The sequence below is a fragment of the Esox lucius genome, chromosome 20 (assembly GCF_011004845.1).
Source record: "Esox lucius isolate fEsoLuc1 chromosome 20, fEsoLuc1.pri, whole genome shotgun sequence".
NCBI lineage: Eukaryota > Metazoa > Chordata > Actinopteri > Esociformes > Esocidae > Esox > Esox lucius.
The window spans coordinates 18,474,798-18,492,474 of NC_047588.1; the positions used below are offsets into that span (position 1 = coordinate 18,474,798).

At 40.0% G+C, this 17,677-nt stretch overlaps 1 protein-coding gene across 4 annotated transcripts in view; it reads right to left on the reverse strand.

Moving 5' to 3' along the window:
• The window catches only part of grb10b (growth factor receptor-bound protein 10b), a 116,942-nt gene that overhangs the window by 5,710 nt on the left and 93,555 nt on the right, over positions 1–17,677 (reverse strand). For 3 of the 4 annotated variants that reach the window (XM_010896973.3, XM_010896972.3, XM_010896975.4), the window contains 11 exons: positions 9,821–9,977; positions 6,282–6,397; positions 5,687–5,761; positions 4,966–5,103; positions 4,444–4,554; positions 3,812–3,907; positions 2,643–2,720; positions 2,250–2,366; positions 1,837–1,903; positions 1,631–1,718; positions 110–203 (listed from right to left, as the gene is read on the reverse strand). In XM_010896973.3, the coding sequence (XP_010895275.1) occupies positions 110–203; positions 1,631–1,718; positions 1,837–1,903; positions 2,250–2,366; positions 2,643–2,720; positions 3,812–3,907; positions 4,444–4,554; positions 4,966–5,103; positions 5,687–5,761; positions 6,282–6,397; positions 9,821–9,977 (1,137 nt within the window). Of the gene's footprint in view, positions 1–109; positions 204–1,630; positions 1,719–1,836; positions 1,904–2,249; positions 2,367–2,642; positions 2,721–3,811; positions 3,908–4,443; positions 4,555–4,965; positions 5,104–5,686; positions 5,762–6,281; positions 6,398–9,820; positions 9,978–10,824; positions 11,225–17,677 lie in introns of those variants that run through there. The other variant, XM_010896974.3, reaches the window with a different exon arrangement.

Consider the following 17,677-nt stretch of genomic DNA (forward strand, 5'->3'; position numbering starts at 1 on the left):
ATAACCAATCAGCACAAGTAGTAGAAAATATTAAACATTTACAAAAACAACACAAGTTGCTCCACTCCAAAAACATCTGGCTGTTTCAATTGTTTTTCTAGTGTGTTACCAGTAGAATCTGGAAATGCTTGATTTTCTGATGATGGCACAGTGTGAGGACAAATGCCTTTGGGTTGCTTTGACTGTCCCTCAGAAGAAACAACCTGTGCAAAAAAAGAGGAATATCAGTCTGTGGAAAATTAACAAATTTAATTTATATATGTCAGTATACTGGCATGTGGCAAGAAACCGTAATTCCCTGTTTATAACCTGCACCGTGTATAAACCGCACCATTAACTTTATAACTTTGTGTGAATACAAACCCGAGAATCAACCGCAACTGCGACCTGAGAATTGACCTTTCGCAAAGTCCCTCCACCAAACATGGAACTGCTCCTTGTTCAATTCTACCACAGCAATTTACCTTACTACTTCAAGATGGTCCGTCAAGCTTTCATCATTAAGGCTCAAAATGGTGAAAAGGTGTGCCTTCGCTATGGCACCTGCTGCAAATCTGACAGAAGGTACCCGAAAGGTTTAGAGGGGGGAGTCATTTACAGTGACTTCTCTTGGGTGGTGAAATGCTTTAGTCAACATGTATACATAATTATTCATTAGACAACAATGTTATCATCTGTTAACTAACGCTGATGTAATTTGTGCTAGCGTGACCATTAATACGACTAACTTGCTACTACTATGTTAGCTAGATAACTAGCTACCTCTAACATAAGCTTGTTACGTCAGGGCACTTGTAGGTTTAACTTTAACAGATGACTTTATGCTGAATTTGATAGGATGATGATGACTGATAAGAGTTCAATAATAAGCTATACAAACAGAACTTACACGGCAGTGCAATAGCATGACTGATCCACAAGGCTGTGCTGGTCGCATTTGAGTTCATGGGGTTTCTCATTCTTTGATTGAGATCTGTATGATTGTTTCAATTAGTGTCCCCTTCCTTGTTTATCTGAATATTGTGAACATATCCTTCCACTGCATATTGCAATCCCTCGATTGCATACTGCAAAGCCCCAATCTGCAGGATATCCCTGAGGTATTACTCCAAAAATAATCACTTGGTAATATGCTACTTTTCCCCTCCGTGCTTGGCTGTTTACAGTAGTTGCCTCTTACATAGAAGTGTAGCTTGATGGGCGTAGCAACAGTAACTAAGATGGGCAGGGCTTTTGCAGAAGATCAATTGTGACTCGTACATACATTGTACATTAATATTAAATGGTCATAGGGCGCTACCAAAATGTATTTGTTGAAGAATAAAATATGTTTTTGAAAACCATGCAACACCAATTGTACCATATTTGCAACATGAATTTCTGAGACCTCTACATTGTCAAGTAATCATCTGTTAAAAGGTTTGCTGGTGGAAGCAGTTTTAAAAATGTACACTTGTGGATTAGCCGCACCCATGTATTAACCGCTGTGGTTACAAATGCTTTTCAAAATGTGTGTATAAGCCACGGTTTATAAACAGGAAATGACGGTACCTTGATAGAAAATATGAAGAATAATAACAAAATAATGGCTCTGTGGATGCAGAACTGAGGAGCAACTAGTGAGTCTTACCCGTCCACCTGGCCTTGTTGGTGGATCATCCGATGGGACTCTTCTCGCGTTATACGCCCATGAAACCACAGCTGTGTTCGGTGAATAACTAAAAGTGGAAGAGGAATAGGGGAATGTTAGGAGAAGGAACAAGGCTTTCTATGCATACTATAAAGCCAACTAAAATAACAGAGCAACAGTGAGAACAAAGTATGTAGTTGAGTTACCTGAGCTTAACAAAGAGGGATGTAGTGGACTGGGACTACCGAGAATGTTCATCCGTTGACTTCTCTTCTGAGATACAGAACAAAACAATGTGGACTCATTTTTGTGTATGTATGTATGTATGTATGTATGTATGTGTGTATATATATATATATATATATATATATAAATGGTCAGCTGCATTTTGTATAATGTGAAAGCTTTCAGACAAACCCCTTGTCATCAAAATCACTTTTAAACCTGGAATTATGTGGCTAACTGAGGCATTATAGGGATTCTAGTAATAGATAATGCATAAACAACATATTACACATGCAGTCCAAAATGGAATGTTTAAAAAAATATGTAGTTCATTTGCAAAAGTCCCAGAATGCATCTTTAATGTAGAAATATTTTGTTGTAGAAAGAGACTCACCCTCCAGGCATTTCCCTCTTCCATGGCAGCGCTCTGGGCCTCTACAGGGTTGTCAATCACCCTACCTATCCTCCCTGAGAAATCCATGGCCACCAGAGAATTCTCAGACACACTCCGCTAGAAAGAGACAAAGCAGTGGAAATGTCAATCTATTTCCAATGCAGAAAACCAATGCAGTCACATTCACATGGCTCCACATATTGTATGTCCTTAAACACATAAGATCTTTTCTTCACTCTCTCCCTACTCAAAATGCATCGGACAAAAGCCAGGTTTTAGATTATAAAATAGAGTACACAGAGTATAGAAGATACTTTGAAGAACAAAGAAATACTCTGGAGTATGCAGTTTGGCTGGCATTGTGGCTGCAAGGAGCTGAAAGGACAGGCTTACCACAGGTGTTGAAAAGTGTGACAGCAGGGTTTTTCTCTGCTGAGGAATCTTGTAGTTCTGATAGAGGACTATTCCATACTGTGAAAAGCAAGGAGAATATTCACATATGCAATCATTTGTTCTTGTTTGAGTAAAATCAACAAATGGATAAAATGATTTAATAAAATTATATGAAAGTTCTTAAAGGTGGATAATATTGAAATGAGAAAAGTATAACTGACTAGACTCACAAAAATATCTATAAACATAACTTTGCATTGTAATACACACTGTAATACACAGATCAAGTACATTTCAGGTGTAAATATATTGGCTTGTTTTCATGACATGCAATACCGTAAAAAAAGGTTTGGGATAACTTAGAAATGTCCTTGTTTTCCATGAAAACATGCATGAAATGAGTTTGAATAGGAAATATAGCAAAATAAATAGGAAATATAGTAATTTACAAATTTATAAATAATGATTTGCAAACAATAATTGTGTCCTTCAAACTTTGCTTTCGTCAAAGAATCCTTAGCCTTGCAAACCTTTGGCATTCCAGTTGTCCATTTGTTGAGGTAATCTGAGGAGTTTCCTGAAGCACCTACCACAAGTTACACTGTATTATCATTTATTTTACTGTATTATCATTATAGGTTAATATATATATATTCTGTATATATATATATATTTAATTTTTATCTGATAGTTCTTTTATTTATTTTTTCTTATTCCTTATTTTCTTTTTCATGCACTTTCAGATTATTCCTCTGTAATGAAAACCTTTCCAAATGCAACAGATTATTATTATTACAAGTTGGATTGGCTAAATAGGCACTTCATACATAACATACAGTAAGGCTGCTCCCCCAACAGCTCAATAGGGTTGATGTCTGGTGACTTTTCTGGCCACTCCATTCTAGACAGAACACCAGCTGACTGCTTCTTCCACAAAATAGTTCCTGCATAGTTTAGAGCTGTGCCTTGGGTCATTGCCCTGTTGTAGGAGGAAATTGGCTCCAATCAAGCGACGTCCACAGGGTATGGCATGGTGTTGCAAAACCGAGTGATAGCCTTCCTTCTTCAAGATTTGATGTTATTATAATATACACATTTCTTTTTTCTCTTTAAAATAGAAAAAGGACATTTCTAAGAGACCCAAAACTTTTGAACGGGAGATAAGGTACCTTGAAGAGTCTGAAGGCAGTTATCCAAGACGTTCTGCTCTGTTCGTCTTCAGTACACAACATTCTCAATTCCTTCAGTTCAGTCCTTTTGTTGGGCTGTCAATCAAAAAACAACAATCAGAGAACACAAAAAGATTTGTTGTCTTTCTAACTACACTTAGCAGTCGAATAAGAAACACATGAGCAGTGTTACAATTCCTCGGGGGAATCATAGGTTGATGATGACTGTAAATAATCCATGAAAACTGGACGCCCACTGAGACAGGACTGATTGTGCTAAAACCCTCCTCTCTCATCCACTATGAAATATCTCATGAGATGCAGGGTGCGAAAAAAATTATATAGCCAAAAAGGGGGTCAACACAGACCACACAATTGTAGCAAGTCCTGCTTTCGTCATGTCTGCAGGATGCATACCAAATGGCACCCGCTAGCTACAGGGCATTACTTCTGACCATCCAGTCAAAAGTAGTGCACTACAGAGGGGATAGAGTGCCATTGAAGACACAAAGTCTTGAAGTGACAACTGCAACAGTAGATGGCTAGTTCTCTATAGAAAACCGTGACATTAGTCAAAACATCAGCATCTGAAAAACTCAATGCCTGTTTAAACACCCGTGCCTCAAACATACCTTTATACAGAACTCGTAGTCTGTTGGCGCACTGTGTAGCTTCTTGCCTGCTGTTACTGTGAAGATGTTGCTGTCCTCCAGGTCTGCTAGTAACTGTAAATGCCGGGGCTCCTGTGGAGGATTAATCAATAGCTGATGAAATTTAATCACAAAGAAACCAATGCCTGGAGGTACAGAGAGCATAGCAGCACTCAAATCAATAGCAGCTAGTGTGGTTGAATGAGAGATGCAACACAGAGCAGCAAGTACACTGTACGCTGATGACTGAGGTAGGCAGCCTCTTAAGTGACAAATAACAGCATTCTAAGTTATAAATTACTGGTACAGTATAAAGATATGAACACGTCTTTTCCTACTAGAACAGAATTATTACTTTGTTGAGGGGAAATATACTAGCTATAACTACCAGTAATCTTAACATGAATTTACTTTTTGTAAGTAGCTCTGGATAACAGTGATAAACGAAAATAAAAACTTAAAAGAGATAGCATAGACAGCATACAACGACAGTTGAGAATGTACCTTTGACGTTCCTTTTGTAGAAAAGTACAGTCCTGAGCGTCTAAGGAACACAAACAGCTTCTTCCAGGATTTTCTGCCCATCTCTTTTACGTATAAAAATCCCTGAATCTCAGGGCAACTGCTGGAATTTAAGAAATTCTGAGAGAGAAGGAGGGAGCTTCAGAACACAGCTATCACAATTCATCATATATGCTAATTTTTAGGGGGCTCTGGGAACTTTTATTATCTATCTATCTATATGATGCACTATGCCTAAGAGCAGCTCATAGCTGTCATATATTATCCTCTAACCACACCCCCTTGTACCCTATTGTGTAAAACAGTCTCGTTTGTGTGGTCTTGGCTAGCCTTTACTTCTGGTCAGTGGCTAGCTCGCATTCACTCATGTGGTTATAATTTTAGCGGCATAGAAAAGGGACCAATAATGTTTTTAAGTAGTGTGAATGGTTGGGGGCAGGATATGATGTAACTGGATTACACAATAGGTTGATGGCCTGACAATCCACAACATTCAGTGTTCTTTAGTGTTGTGTTAAGACCCTTCACTTTAGAGCTCATTTTGTCTGTCTTTCTACCTATCCTAGCCTTGGTATGTCAAGACACTTGTATGTCAACAGAATTTCACATGTTCTCTGACAAGAAATTAACAAGGATGTCATGAGAGATTTTTTAAGTACATTACAGAACACAGACTGAAGTATACAGAAGTAGCAGAACGTACCTGTAAAAGTTGAGATGGTGGGATTGAACCATTGGTTTCCTGGCACCATGCAACCATATGCTCGGGAAAGAAATTCTGTTGGAAAGTGAGAGAGGTGAGCAGTTTAGTGAGGAGGTTGTACTAGGTAAATAAAAATGAGGGAGGGAAAGTAGAGTGCCAAGAGACATTAAATTGATCCTGTCCCAAAAGGAAAAAAAATCATTACTTTTTCAAACTACTTTTAAAGTTAGTCTTCTATAAGCTCCTTAAATATGTTCAGACTGTTTCCCAGACCCTGGATAAAACTATGTATTATCAGCTGGGTACAATCTGTTTCGTTTTCTGAATCTGAGTGGGTACATTGACATAAAGTGAAAGATAGGGCCTACTTTATTGTGCGGGTGTGCAAGGATTAATCTAATATGCTAAACAAGCCAATGCAAACATTCTCCACTCATCTGAGAAATGCATTGCTTGTAAAAAAAAAAGATCCAAGCCGTTAGGCTTGTTATAACTGTTTACATATGTAGAGAATATAAAAAGACAAGCAATAACTCATCTCCGTAGGCGAGCTCTGGGATTTCTTGGGGGGAAAATGAACAAAAAACCAACGTACCAAGGGATTTCTGAAGAATTCATATTTGGCATAGTTCTTCCTGAAGAGAAATCTGCTCTCACTGGTCATGGATGCCTGCACTTGTACCACCAGTTCATGATCCTCCAAGCACCTTTCTAGGAGAGGGACAGGGGGAGCGGTAAAAAGAGAGAAGCTAATTAACAACAGTAAGCCTACAATGTGGATACAATATCACATAATACACATTTGTAACAAGAAAATGTATGTATTTTTTGAATTTGTCTGTCCTGAACATTGGGTTGTACGAAGCAAAACAAAGTAGTAGTTCAGCTTGGTTCAAGCTCCTCCCCCCCCCCCAACACCCCCACCTACTCTGCCCTGACCCATTAAACCTCCACCCCACACCCCCAGTACTATCCAAGGCTTTCAGACAAATCAGCAGTCTCCTATCCATCCGTCCTGTTGATGACTTGAGTATACATTCACTCCCCCATATATCAAACAAAGAGTGTGGCTATGCTGCTATGCAATCCTCTGCAGGCCCTGCTGTGCGCCTGCCTGGCCGGTTCGCAGTAAACTCTGCCTGGGCTCTGCTCTCTCTGCCTGCAGGAACACATGTTTCACATCCAACTGTGGAATCAGGATTCCTAAATAGATTTTGGCAGCAGACACTGGGAAGGCAGGGCACCAGGCTCTCTTTTTGAACAAGCAGTAAGACACGCTCACTCGGTTAGAATGAGGAAATAAAAAAAAGAAATTAGTGATGTAGTTAAATAATTAGGTTGGATTCCTGTCCATATTCACCAATGACAAAGTTAAGGCTCCTCTACCTTGTCTTCACTGAGCCTCTCTTTTCGGAGCTGTGAGTATTTTTGGTGAGTCACTTCCTCTGACCATGAGTCAGGCCTGATTCACTAGCTTAAAGCCTGTAGAGGTTGTAACCCTTTGTGGGGGAAGCAGAGGGAAGGTCATGCCAATTACGCTTTTATCTGCTAGTCATTCTATTCACCCGATGAATGAACGTCTCGCTCTCCCCGCCGTCATTGCCAGAAAAAGTTTTCAAAGAAATTCTAAGTAAACACACTAAGGATAATGGTATTTTGAATGTTATACTATTAGCTATGTACAGTGTTGTAACATTGTGTAAGTAGTTATGTGTATAAACTACAAGAGCAAATAAAGTGATAAATGTTGGTTATATTAACAATGTTCTTTGTGCTTTGTCCTTTGCCATTTTCTCAGGGCAACAGGTCACAAATCTTACTGCTGTGCACATCGCATTATTTCAGTAGAAAGATATGGGAGTTAATCAATGTTTGTTTTGATTTTAAACTATCTGGGTCTGTATGATATGGGGAAAATGTGTCTCTAATGTGGTCATAAATCTGGCCAGGTATTCTGCCACTATGTACTCTCAATTTAAGGCAAGGTAGAATTCCAACTTGCTCTGTTTCTGATAGCTATCTTTTCGTTTTGTCATTATATAGTTGGGTCTAATGGTTTTGCTCTCCTGTGCCTCTGTGGGGTCTGTTTGTGGAAAGACACCTAAAACCAGATTGCTCCAGGTTCAACTCTGTAGATGAGGGATTGGTTATGAAAGGTTTAAGGATCTCATTCTTTTATGTGAAATGTATCTGCTCTTTTCTGGATTTTGTTAATTAATGGGTATTGTCCTTGTTCAGCTCTTCAAGCATATTTCATGGTTTTGTGTGGTACTTGGAGAATACTTTACAAACATTATGCATCCAGAGTCATGATTGATCTATCATGAAACAACAGCGTGTGTAAAATAATGCACAGCATTTGTTTCGATGCTTTGGAAGTATTCTGAAATTGAAGATGTTAGCACCTTTCACATTTTGGAAGGAGAGGTTTGGCCAATAGACTTGCAAGTGATTTTGAATGAGAAGTTGGATCTATTTGTTTCAATTCAAATGTAATCCCTTAACACATATGGACCCAGAACCTAACTGAGCATCTGACCAATTACGAAGGACTTTGGGGTTAACCAAGATTAATGGACCCCAGACCTCACAACAATAGAGGGCAATACGTTCTATAATTGATTGCAGTATCTTAAGCCATATCCTGATTAGGATGTCAATCTTAATGTTCTTCTTGATGGTGTAGTATGCTCTTCTTGCCTTGTCTCTCCCCGATAGTTCACAGCCTACTTAAAGTTACCTCGGGTGTTGATGTTTAGGCCAGGGTAGGTGTAATTATTTGTTTGCTGCAGGTAACTAGGTAGAATTTGTTTGTGGTCATGGCATCTAGAAATTCTCTCTTTCTCTCTCTCTCTCTCTCTCTCTCTCTCTCTCTCTCTGTCTCTCCTCCCCTCTTTGGAAAACACCCCCACCATCATACAGTTCTTTCAACTATCACCTCTGGACCCCATAATGAAGAGAAGATATTACTTTGTAATGAATCTTAGTCTTCTTCACTCCAGGGAAGAACCCATTTTACATGTTGGTTCTGTAGGTCTCCTTGTCTTTCCCTGTTTCCTTCTTAGTGAAGGGATTTCAAGCCAGGTTGAGAAAGCCAGTGAAAAAGCAGCAGTCTTAATTGGTTGGGCTGTCATTCTTATACAAGGTCCATCTGGACAGGCCTGGTCAGATTAGAGAGCAATTAGAAAGAGTGAACTTCCCCTTGCCTCTAGTGGACCGGACTAACCAGGTATGGTGCATCCCAAATGGAACCACATTCCTTTCTAGTGCATTATAGTGTCATGTAGTCTGCATAAAAAGGGGACCATATGAGGCACTTCTCTGGTCTGTGTTGAGTATGCCAGTGTAGACATTTTAAAGAGAGATGATGTCATACTGGCTATCCCAATTGTACTTAGTGCCAATCAGAACAGATCAACTAAGTTAAAGAAGCCTGTGCTTTGGATATGTAAGAGTAATGTGTTCTTATAGACCTACAATTTTATTTTGACATTTGCCACTATATACTTTCTTTGGGGTTTGCAGAGGATAACAAAAACCAATATAATGACTTTTATTGATACTGGAGGATTCTGAAAATTTTATTATGAAATACAATCTTTTGGTATAATATCTCTATAGTGCTTGATAATTGCACATTGTTTTTGCTGTGCTGTTTGTACAAACCGTCTTGAACCCTAATGAACTCACCCGTTGAAGCTGTTCATGCTTTAACACAACTTCACTGAATCTAATCTCATCCAGTGACACTACGGTATCCTGTTCAATTGTATAAGCCCAAAGCCATCCAAATAGGTCAAATATATGTATTGACCTAAAAATATTGACCTAATATGACCTAAAAAGGCACCATACATTAAATGAGAACATCCCAACTATTGTTGTCAGGTCCTGTAACTACACTTGGGCAGAGTAATGTCATGAGGTGCCATTCCTGCACTAGCAGCCTGTTAAAAGACACCCAGTCTCTGTCTCAGATGGCACCTTACACATTGAGAACCTCTTCTAACCAGGACCTATAGGTCAGTAGTCAAAGGTGCAGTATACAGAGCATAGGGTGCCATTTTGGCAAGGTCTCTGTCCTGCCAGCCGGCCCACCAGCCCACCCATCCAGCACACAACTTTGCCACTTACCTAGTCCGAGAAGCGGGTGATGTTCAACAAGAGCCCAACTGTTGTCGTCCACACAATGGCTTTTGTATACAAGGAGCTGGCAAAGGTCTCTGGCAGTCATGTCGGCTGGTATTTCCACAACTTTCCCCATGCCGTCCTCGCTGAAGATTTTTATAATCTGAAAGAGAAAAGGCCCCTTCATGTTAGAACTATTCACAGAAACAACACTGTAGGCAGAGAGACAGAATTCAGATAGATGTGAAGACAGACTACAGTATTTTTACAGAGAAAAGCACAACTCCACAGACAGAATATACTGTATGGATGGCAACTTCACAATACAATTGGAAATCTGGTACCAAAAGCTAATTGCATTTATCCATGTTTATGCATGTCTAATGAGCATATAAGATGGTCAATGACATGGGATTGTGGGAAAACCTAGATTTAAAAACACTGACACTATTCAGAATCATACTCTAAACTTAAATACGGAAGATGACCTGTTTAACCACTGACAGACATACACATTTATTGCTGGATAGAAAGGTACTAGAAAAATATTGTATAGTTTTGGATAATGTTTAAAATAATACAGTTATAATAATGAAAGATACCGCATAGAATTCTGCATAGAAATATACTGTCGCCCATATACATTGTATTGCAAAGAACAAGATACAGCATTAAAAGACACCATAAAGATACAGCATACTGTATAGCAGAAGCAATAAAAAGCCCTGACATCCTTCCAGAGATGTTAATAGGAATTTGGCTTACCTAGCCTTGCCACTGCCTACACACTTTGAACATGTTTTATACGAAGACAAATTATTGTTTCCCTCCAGCTATAGCACCAATAAAATCACATGCCTTAAATACAAAAAATACTTTCAAGCAGGCTTTGATTCAATGCCATACAAATAAGTACAAATAAAAATGATATTCTATCTTTAAAGCACAAACTTTCAACCTGGTCTCAGCTAACCTTTGTCAGACTTGGCCAGCGGGTGAAGAGAGCTTACCTCTACAGCGTGCAATAGGCAGCAATCTGGAGAACACGATGGCATTTTTGGAGTGAGGATGCCTCAGCACAGCACACATATAGATGGACCAAACCGTTTCTTTTGCCTCCTCCAGAACTTAGAGCTAAAACACCGTAGTACAGTTCCTCAGTCAACGGGTGACTCTTCGTACCTGTCACATATTTTCCCGCTAGCTCTCCGCTCTTTTGCCTGGTTATTTTAGTACAGGACAGAGCTAGTAGATGCCACTATTTCCAGCCCAGCTAGCTGACAACTTCTGCTTCCCTCACAATGGGTTACAGCCATGGGCTTTTAGGTAGTGAATCAAACCACACTTCCCTAACCAATCATAGGGCTTGCTCAGGCTGATGTAATCATTCCCACACAGACAGACATTCACACAACCTTCTCTCTCTCTCGCTCTCTCTCTTCGGCTCCCGTCTCTCTCTCTCTCTCTCTCTTTCTCTCTCTCTCTCGTTTCTCTCCGGCTCTCTTGTCTCTCTCTCTCTCCTCTCTCCTCTCTCATTTTCTGAAGTTTAAAGTGAGGGCTTGTTTCTTTTCTTTTTCCTCTCCGTGGCTCAGCTTTGAACTTGGCAGTCAGATATCTTACTCACGACAGAGCAAGGCTCATTACAGACTAAATTAAACAAACCGGGGTACTTGAACTTCTCATTGGCCTCCCCTCGAGTCTAGCTTTACGCCAACATTCTTTCTTTCAAAAGAACAAAACTGGGAAACTGTGTTTTCACAATTCGTCTAACCCCCTTTCTTTACGTCACTTAATACACCCCTGACTGGACTGACAAAGGCTCTGCCCCACCCCGTCTGGTGTAGGCCTAGACTTTTAGCTACATCCTTTCAACATTGCTCTCACCTCAATGGGTCAAAATACTGTATCTATAGAAAACACCATGTTCATGAAAGAAGGAGGATAATGGGAGGTCTTAAATAACTCAGTGCAGGAAACAGGACGCAGCCAGGGAGGAGGATCCAGGCCATGGCTACTATATCCCTGAAGACAGCAGGGCTACTGTGGGGGAGGGGCAGAAAGAAAGACAGAGAGACAGATGGGTAAAGAGAGAGGTGAGAGGGATGAGGACAGAGAGACAGATGGGTAAAGAGAGAGAGGGAGAGGTGAGAGGGATGAGGACAGAGAGAGAGAGAGAGATGAGGACAGAGAGACAGATGGGTAAAGAGGGAGAGGTGAGAGAGATGAGGACAGAGAGGCAGATGGGTAAAGAGAGAGAGAGAGAGGTGAGAGGGATGAGGACAGAGAGACAGATGGGTAAAGAGAGAGAGGTGAGAGAGATGAGGACAGAGAGGCAGATGGGTAAAGAGAGAGAGGGAGAGGTGAGAGGGATGAGGACAGAGAGACAGATGGGTAAAGAGAGAGAGAGAGAGAGAGAGATGAGGACAGAGAAACAGATGGGTAAAGAGAGAGAGAGAGAGGTAAGAGGGATGAGGACAGAGAGACAGATGGGTAGAGAGAGAGAGAGAGGTGAGAGGGATAAGGACGGAGAGAGAGATGGGTAGAGAGAGAGAGAGGTGAGAGAGATGAGGACAGAGAGAGAGATGGGTAGAGAGAGAGAGAGAGATGAGGACAGAGAGACAGATGGGTAAAGAGAGAGAGAGAGGTGAGAGGGATGAGGACGGAGAGACAGATGGGTAGAGAGAGAGAGAGAGAGAGATGAGGACAGAGAGACAGATGGGTAAAGAGAGAGAGAGAGGTGAGAGGGATGAGGACGGAGAGACAGATGGGTAGAGAGAGAGAGAGAGGTGAGAGGGATGAGGACGGAGAGACAGATGGGTAGAGAGAGAGAGAGAGAGAGAGAGGTGAGGACAGAGAGACAGATGGGGGGACAGTCTAGATGGGTGCATGCAGTTTGTGAACTGCAGACCACATGATTGTATTGTAAGTTTGGGTTCTGCAAGACTGTGTTTATCATAACATTCAATTATCAATTAACTGCATCAGGAGGACCATGTATGAATTCTGCCAGTGAGCCTGAAACATAAATTACTGTTGCCAGCTGTACAATTGAACTATTCAGACAAAAGAATCACTCAATTGTTCTCCAGTTTAACTTAAGCAGGGGCTCTGTGTATGCTTTGGGTCAATGAAGTTGTGTCGATCATAATATTCACTTAAGTATTAATCTAGATTACTTATTGCAAGGTGCGGCCATAGATGAGTTCTAAACATCTATTTTTCTCTGTGAACGTGAAACAAACAGCTATTATTCACAGCACTGATCCCTAGGACCACAAATGAATCCTGCCAGGAATCATGTTGTAGAACTCATCGCAGTCAGCAATTCAAAGCAATTGGTTAACTCACTCAGAAAAACCAATATCTATTGAGTCAGTGAAGAATCGTTCATAAATAGTAAATCTCTTGCAAACGGCATATTATAACACAAGAAACAGGCAATGAAACAAGATATTTTATACTGTATGCCCCCCATAATCACACCAAATTGGGCTAATTTGAAAATGATCTAGCAGTTTAAATGATATCAGTTGCTGGTGGTTTATAGGAATTGTGGCCATCCTGGCATTTATTGGTGTTATTGGTGTTATTTCCCTAGGACCTGCTGTTGGTGTGATGGAAGCATACTGCAGGCTGAGGCAGCAGGGGAGAAACAGCAGGCATATGAGGAGAGGTCGAGCACCATTTTTTTACTGCTCGATGACAAGCACACGCACAGGTCATGACAGGTGATGTGTCACAGAGCTACTGGAAAAACGTGTGTTGAGGCAGCACTTGCCATAGCACTTTTGATTTAAAAGCCTTCAAAATATATACATGCAAATTGTTAAAAAGAGAGGCAAAGTGCCTAAAAGTGCCTATTTATTATAAATAGCCCATATATAACCTTTCTTACAACATATTAAACGCACCATACCACAGAAAGTCCCGAAATGTATCCGGGAGCCTTTGGTACCTCCCCTGCAGTGTCATTATAAACATCCCTAATCCACAAATGATACAAATAAGAAAATATCAATATATTTTAGAAACATCTAAAATATAGTGAGCCCTCTCATTTCATTGCAAGAGCAAAGATAAGAGTTCTTTCACCCAACTGGTCCTGGGACTGAGTTCACAAACCTGTTCCAATGGCACACTTAAGTCTCAGGACTGGAACACCCAATCAGAATTAACTGAATTACAACAAAATAACATCCAAGTAAAATGCAGTGTTATCTGGCCTTGATGGTACACCATGGCAAACTACTTGACCATGGTTACAGATCAGTAACTCTGAAAGACTTTGACAATGTATATGAATTGTAAGAAGAAAATGCCACTGACAAGGGTTGACACAGGAACATCTGTCTCTCTGTAGACAATCACTGCACCATAGAGGAATCGTAGATGTGGAAGAAATATACAAGAATCCCCAAATTTAAGAACATTATCCAAGAGTTCAGAGAGCTCTCTGAGAAGAATACGCTACCTATCCTTTTGGGGGAGGACACAGAGAGCAGTGGATTGGCAGACCACTAGATTGCTGCCCGCTAGAAATGAGAATGTCTCACAGACCAACATCATCTCATGAAATTGTTATTTCAATTATTTTTTTCCATGACTGCTCCATGAATGCCCTATAGACATTTGAGGAATGCGACTTTCCAAATATAGACGAGAGAGGGAAAGATAGAGGATAGAGAAAGTAAAAGGACAGAAAATGAAAGATCGAGGACAGAAAGTGACATTTAGACAAAGAGTGATATACAAAGGAGGAAAGACAGTGAAGGATAAAGGGGAGAATGGAATACAGAGGATAGAGAGTGAAAGACAAAGCTGGGTGAGAAAAATAAAACATGCATGTACACTTCCAGCTGACAGTACAGCCTTGCCCTAACCCTCATTGGATTATCATTGCGTCACTAACGTTCTGGCTGGTGACTCAGTGGGGAAAACCCCATGCCACGTGCTTGGCATGCTGTAATACAGCACACAACGTCTTTCTGACGTCTTATTGTGGTCATGATGTCAAAGTGATGTCAGGAAGATGTTGCGTGCCCGTTGGGTTGTAACTAACACTCCTTATGTTGAGTAATTTAACAGGACTATCCTACACCGCCATGCCTATTACACTACTATTACATACTCGTTTTTGTACAATAGTACATTATTATTAACTGGATGGTTTAAACCCTCAGCACTGGCTGAACACATCGAAAACAAAAGATACCTAAATGCTTGTTGTATATTTCCAACATACCATGGCTAAGAGCTGTATCCAGGCACCAATCGCGGCATTGTTTAGCTGTGGTATACAGTTATAGTCATGTACCAAACCGCCTCGTGCCTTTTCTTAAGGCAAAAGACACAATGTTATGTAGGACTCAACTGTTTTAGCTACAATCTGGTAAGTTATATAATATATTTTTTTTAAAGGATTTTACCTTCGACCTAATGGTTGAGGGTAAAAACCACCAAGTAGTAGATTAATAAGACTCAATAAGAGTCTCTGGATCATTTGAATGTTAGTAGTATTGTTCAGTATTGTTGAGATACTGAAGCAGTGGTTCCCAAACCTCTCCTGGCCCCCCCAGCCATTCCACCTATTAGATGTATCCCAGAGATAGCACACCGGATTCAACAGGTAAGGGCTTGTTAATTAGTTAAGTTGATTCAGGTGAGCTAGAAGAGGTTTGGGAACCACTGATCTAAAGGATGCCAACTACCAGTGCTGTAAAAATTGCTAAACACGCAATAGGACCACTCCTGCCAAACAAATTGTGGACAAAAAGGGGTCTAAAAGAAAAATATATATTTCAAAAGCACTACAAAACAAACATCCTTATGATAATTTATTCTCATTATCCCAGTTGTTTTCCAACATATTCCTATGCGTCATAAAAATTCATATTTCTAAGTAAAATCTAATAATGTTAAATAAGGTTTTTGTATACATACATACTGTAGGTTGTCGTTCATGACATATCCTTTAATATAAAAATGACATTTGTTTGTGTAGTAATATTTATTTTATTAAGGGTAACACTAAAGCTATTCAATCACATTTTGTATGTGTGTAGGAGAACAATTGTACAAAACAGGTGGAAAAGTGCCCCAACAACAATAGGAATGTTACCTCTCAATCTTTAAGAGAAAAAGTCCCATTCAGTTCAAAGTTGCATTCCAATGTGATTAAAAGCACAGAAAGACATTCATCTGACCAATGAGGACTGATGAGACATGGCACACTTCCTTGACCTACTCTAGATTTTTTTTTCTAAAAAAAGAAAAGATTGACTTGTGTGTGGAATGTAGAGAGGCAGGGAAAGTGAAAGAGAGAGGACAGACACAGAGAAAGAGGGGGAAAAAAGGCGCGCACACACACACACACACGCACACGCACACACCTAAAACCTAACCAGCAACACCAAACAGAGAAAGGAGCCTGAATTCTAACACTAAGCCTAACAGTAAGTTTTTCCCTAAACCTAACCTCTAAGCTGAAAATCCCATTTCCCTAGTGTAGCCAAAAAACCTTGTGGAGACAGATTTTTCAGGTTTTACTCTCTGTGAGGGGATTTCAGGAAACAAATATACTCTACAAACCTTAACCTAACGATAATCTCAATCTAACCTAGTCTTTATGCAAAAACCTAAGATAACTGTAACCTCTAATGACTAAACCTAAAATTAACCGCAGTGCTTACAAACTCCAAATGTAAGTCTTACCCTAAACCAATCCTTTTAGTTGGGAATACCATTTACCTTGTAGAGACTGGTTCAAAAACCATGTATGGATCGAAATTGTTAGATTTACCATCGTTCCAGGGACTTCTTATTTCACTTGTATAGTAACACCGCTAACCCAAAAACAAACCAGAATTCTAACCCTAAACCACAAAATGTAAACCTTACCTTAAATGTAACCATTAATGCCTAATCTTAAACCAAACCCAAATTGTAATGCTAAAACTCTGTTCGACACTAACTTTATCCTCAATCCAAAATGTCCTTTCTTTTCTTGCCATGTTACAGAGTTGTGGTTCTTACAAGTATTGTAGGTTGCAGGCAATTAAAAAACCTGAGCTTTTTTGTCTCAAAGGAAGAAGTTCAAATTCCACTCAATATTTGTGGGCTCACTCCAAGGTATTAAAAAAACAAAACCAAAGAAATGCCTCTACTCCGCAAGCTTCCCAAAAACAGCCACTGATTAAAGTGTTGGCTAGTTGTTGACTGAACTGTGGTCGCGCCATTTCTCTGCCACCAACCAGTCCTGTACCTCTTTAATGAAGCCAACTGTACTGTGTGTGGTCTGAGCCGAGTTGGCCATTTACGTCTACTATTGTAAATGTGAGACAAGATGTTGTAGAATAAAGACAATCAACATTCAGAGGAGTCTGACATCCTGAACTGCACTCTATGTCTACATCTTGCCAGCCTAGGGGGACAGGCTGAAGTGTGCAGGGAGGTGGGGGTGGGTTTGTTTGGTTACCTAGAAATGTACTGACTCATGAAGAAAACAAACAGCTCCTTGATAACGAATTATTGTGTTAAATTAAGCAACATTTACCAGAACATTCAATATTGACAAAGCGGGCCTTTTGGATGCACACTGACAATACCAAATAATGAGCAGTACAATGCTCTCTCATTCTCTAATTAGTTAGGAACAGTAGGCTACATACAGTAAGGAATAGAATATTTCTGAAGCCGAAAATTAACAATAAAGACTATTTGTTTTTGTTGTACTACTACGCATGTTGAGCAGTGTATTTTGATGATGTCGGGGCAATTTGAAACAGTACTTTGCTGTTTTCAGAAGTGGGGAAATGTGGTAGAACTAACCCCATACTGTGGTTAACTTCTAGGCCGCAGTGACTA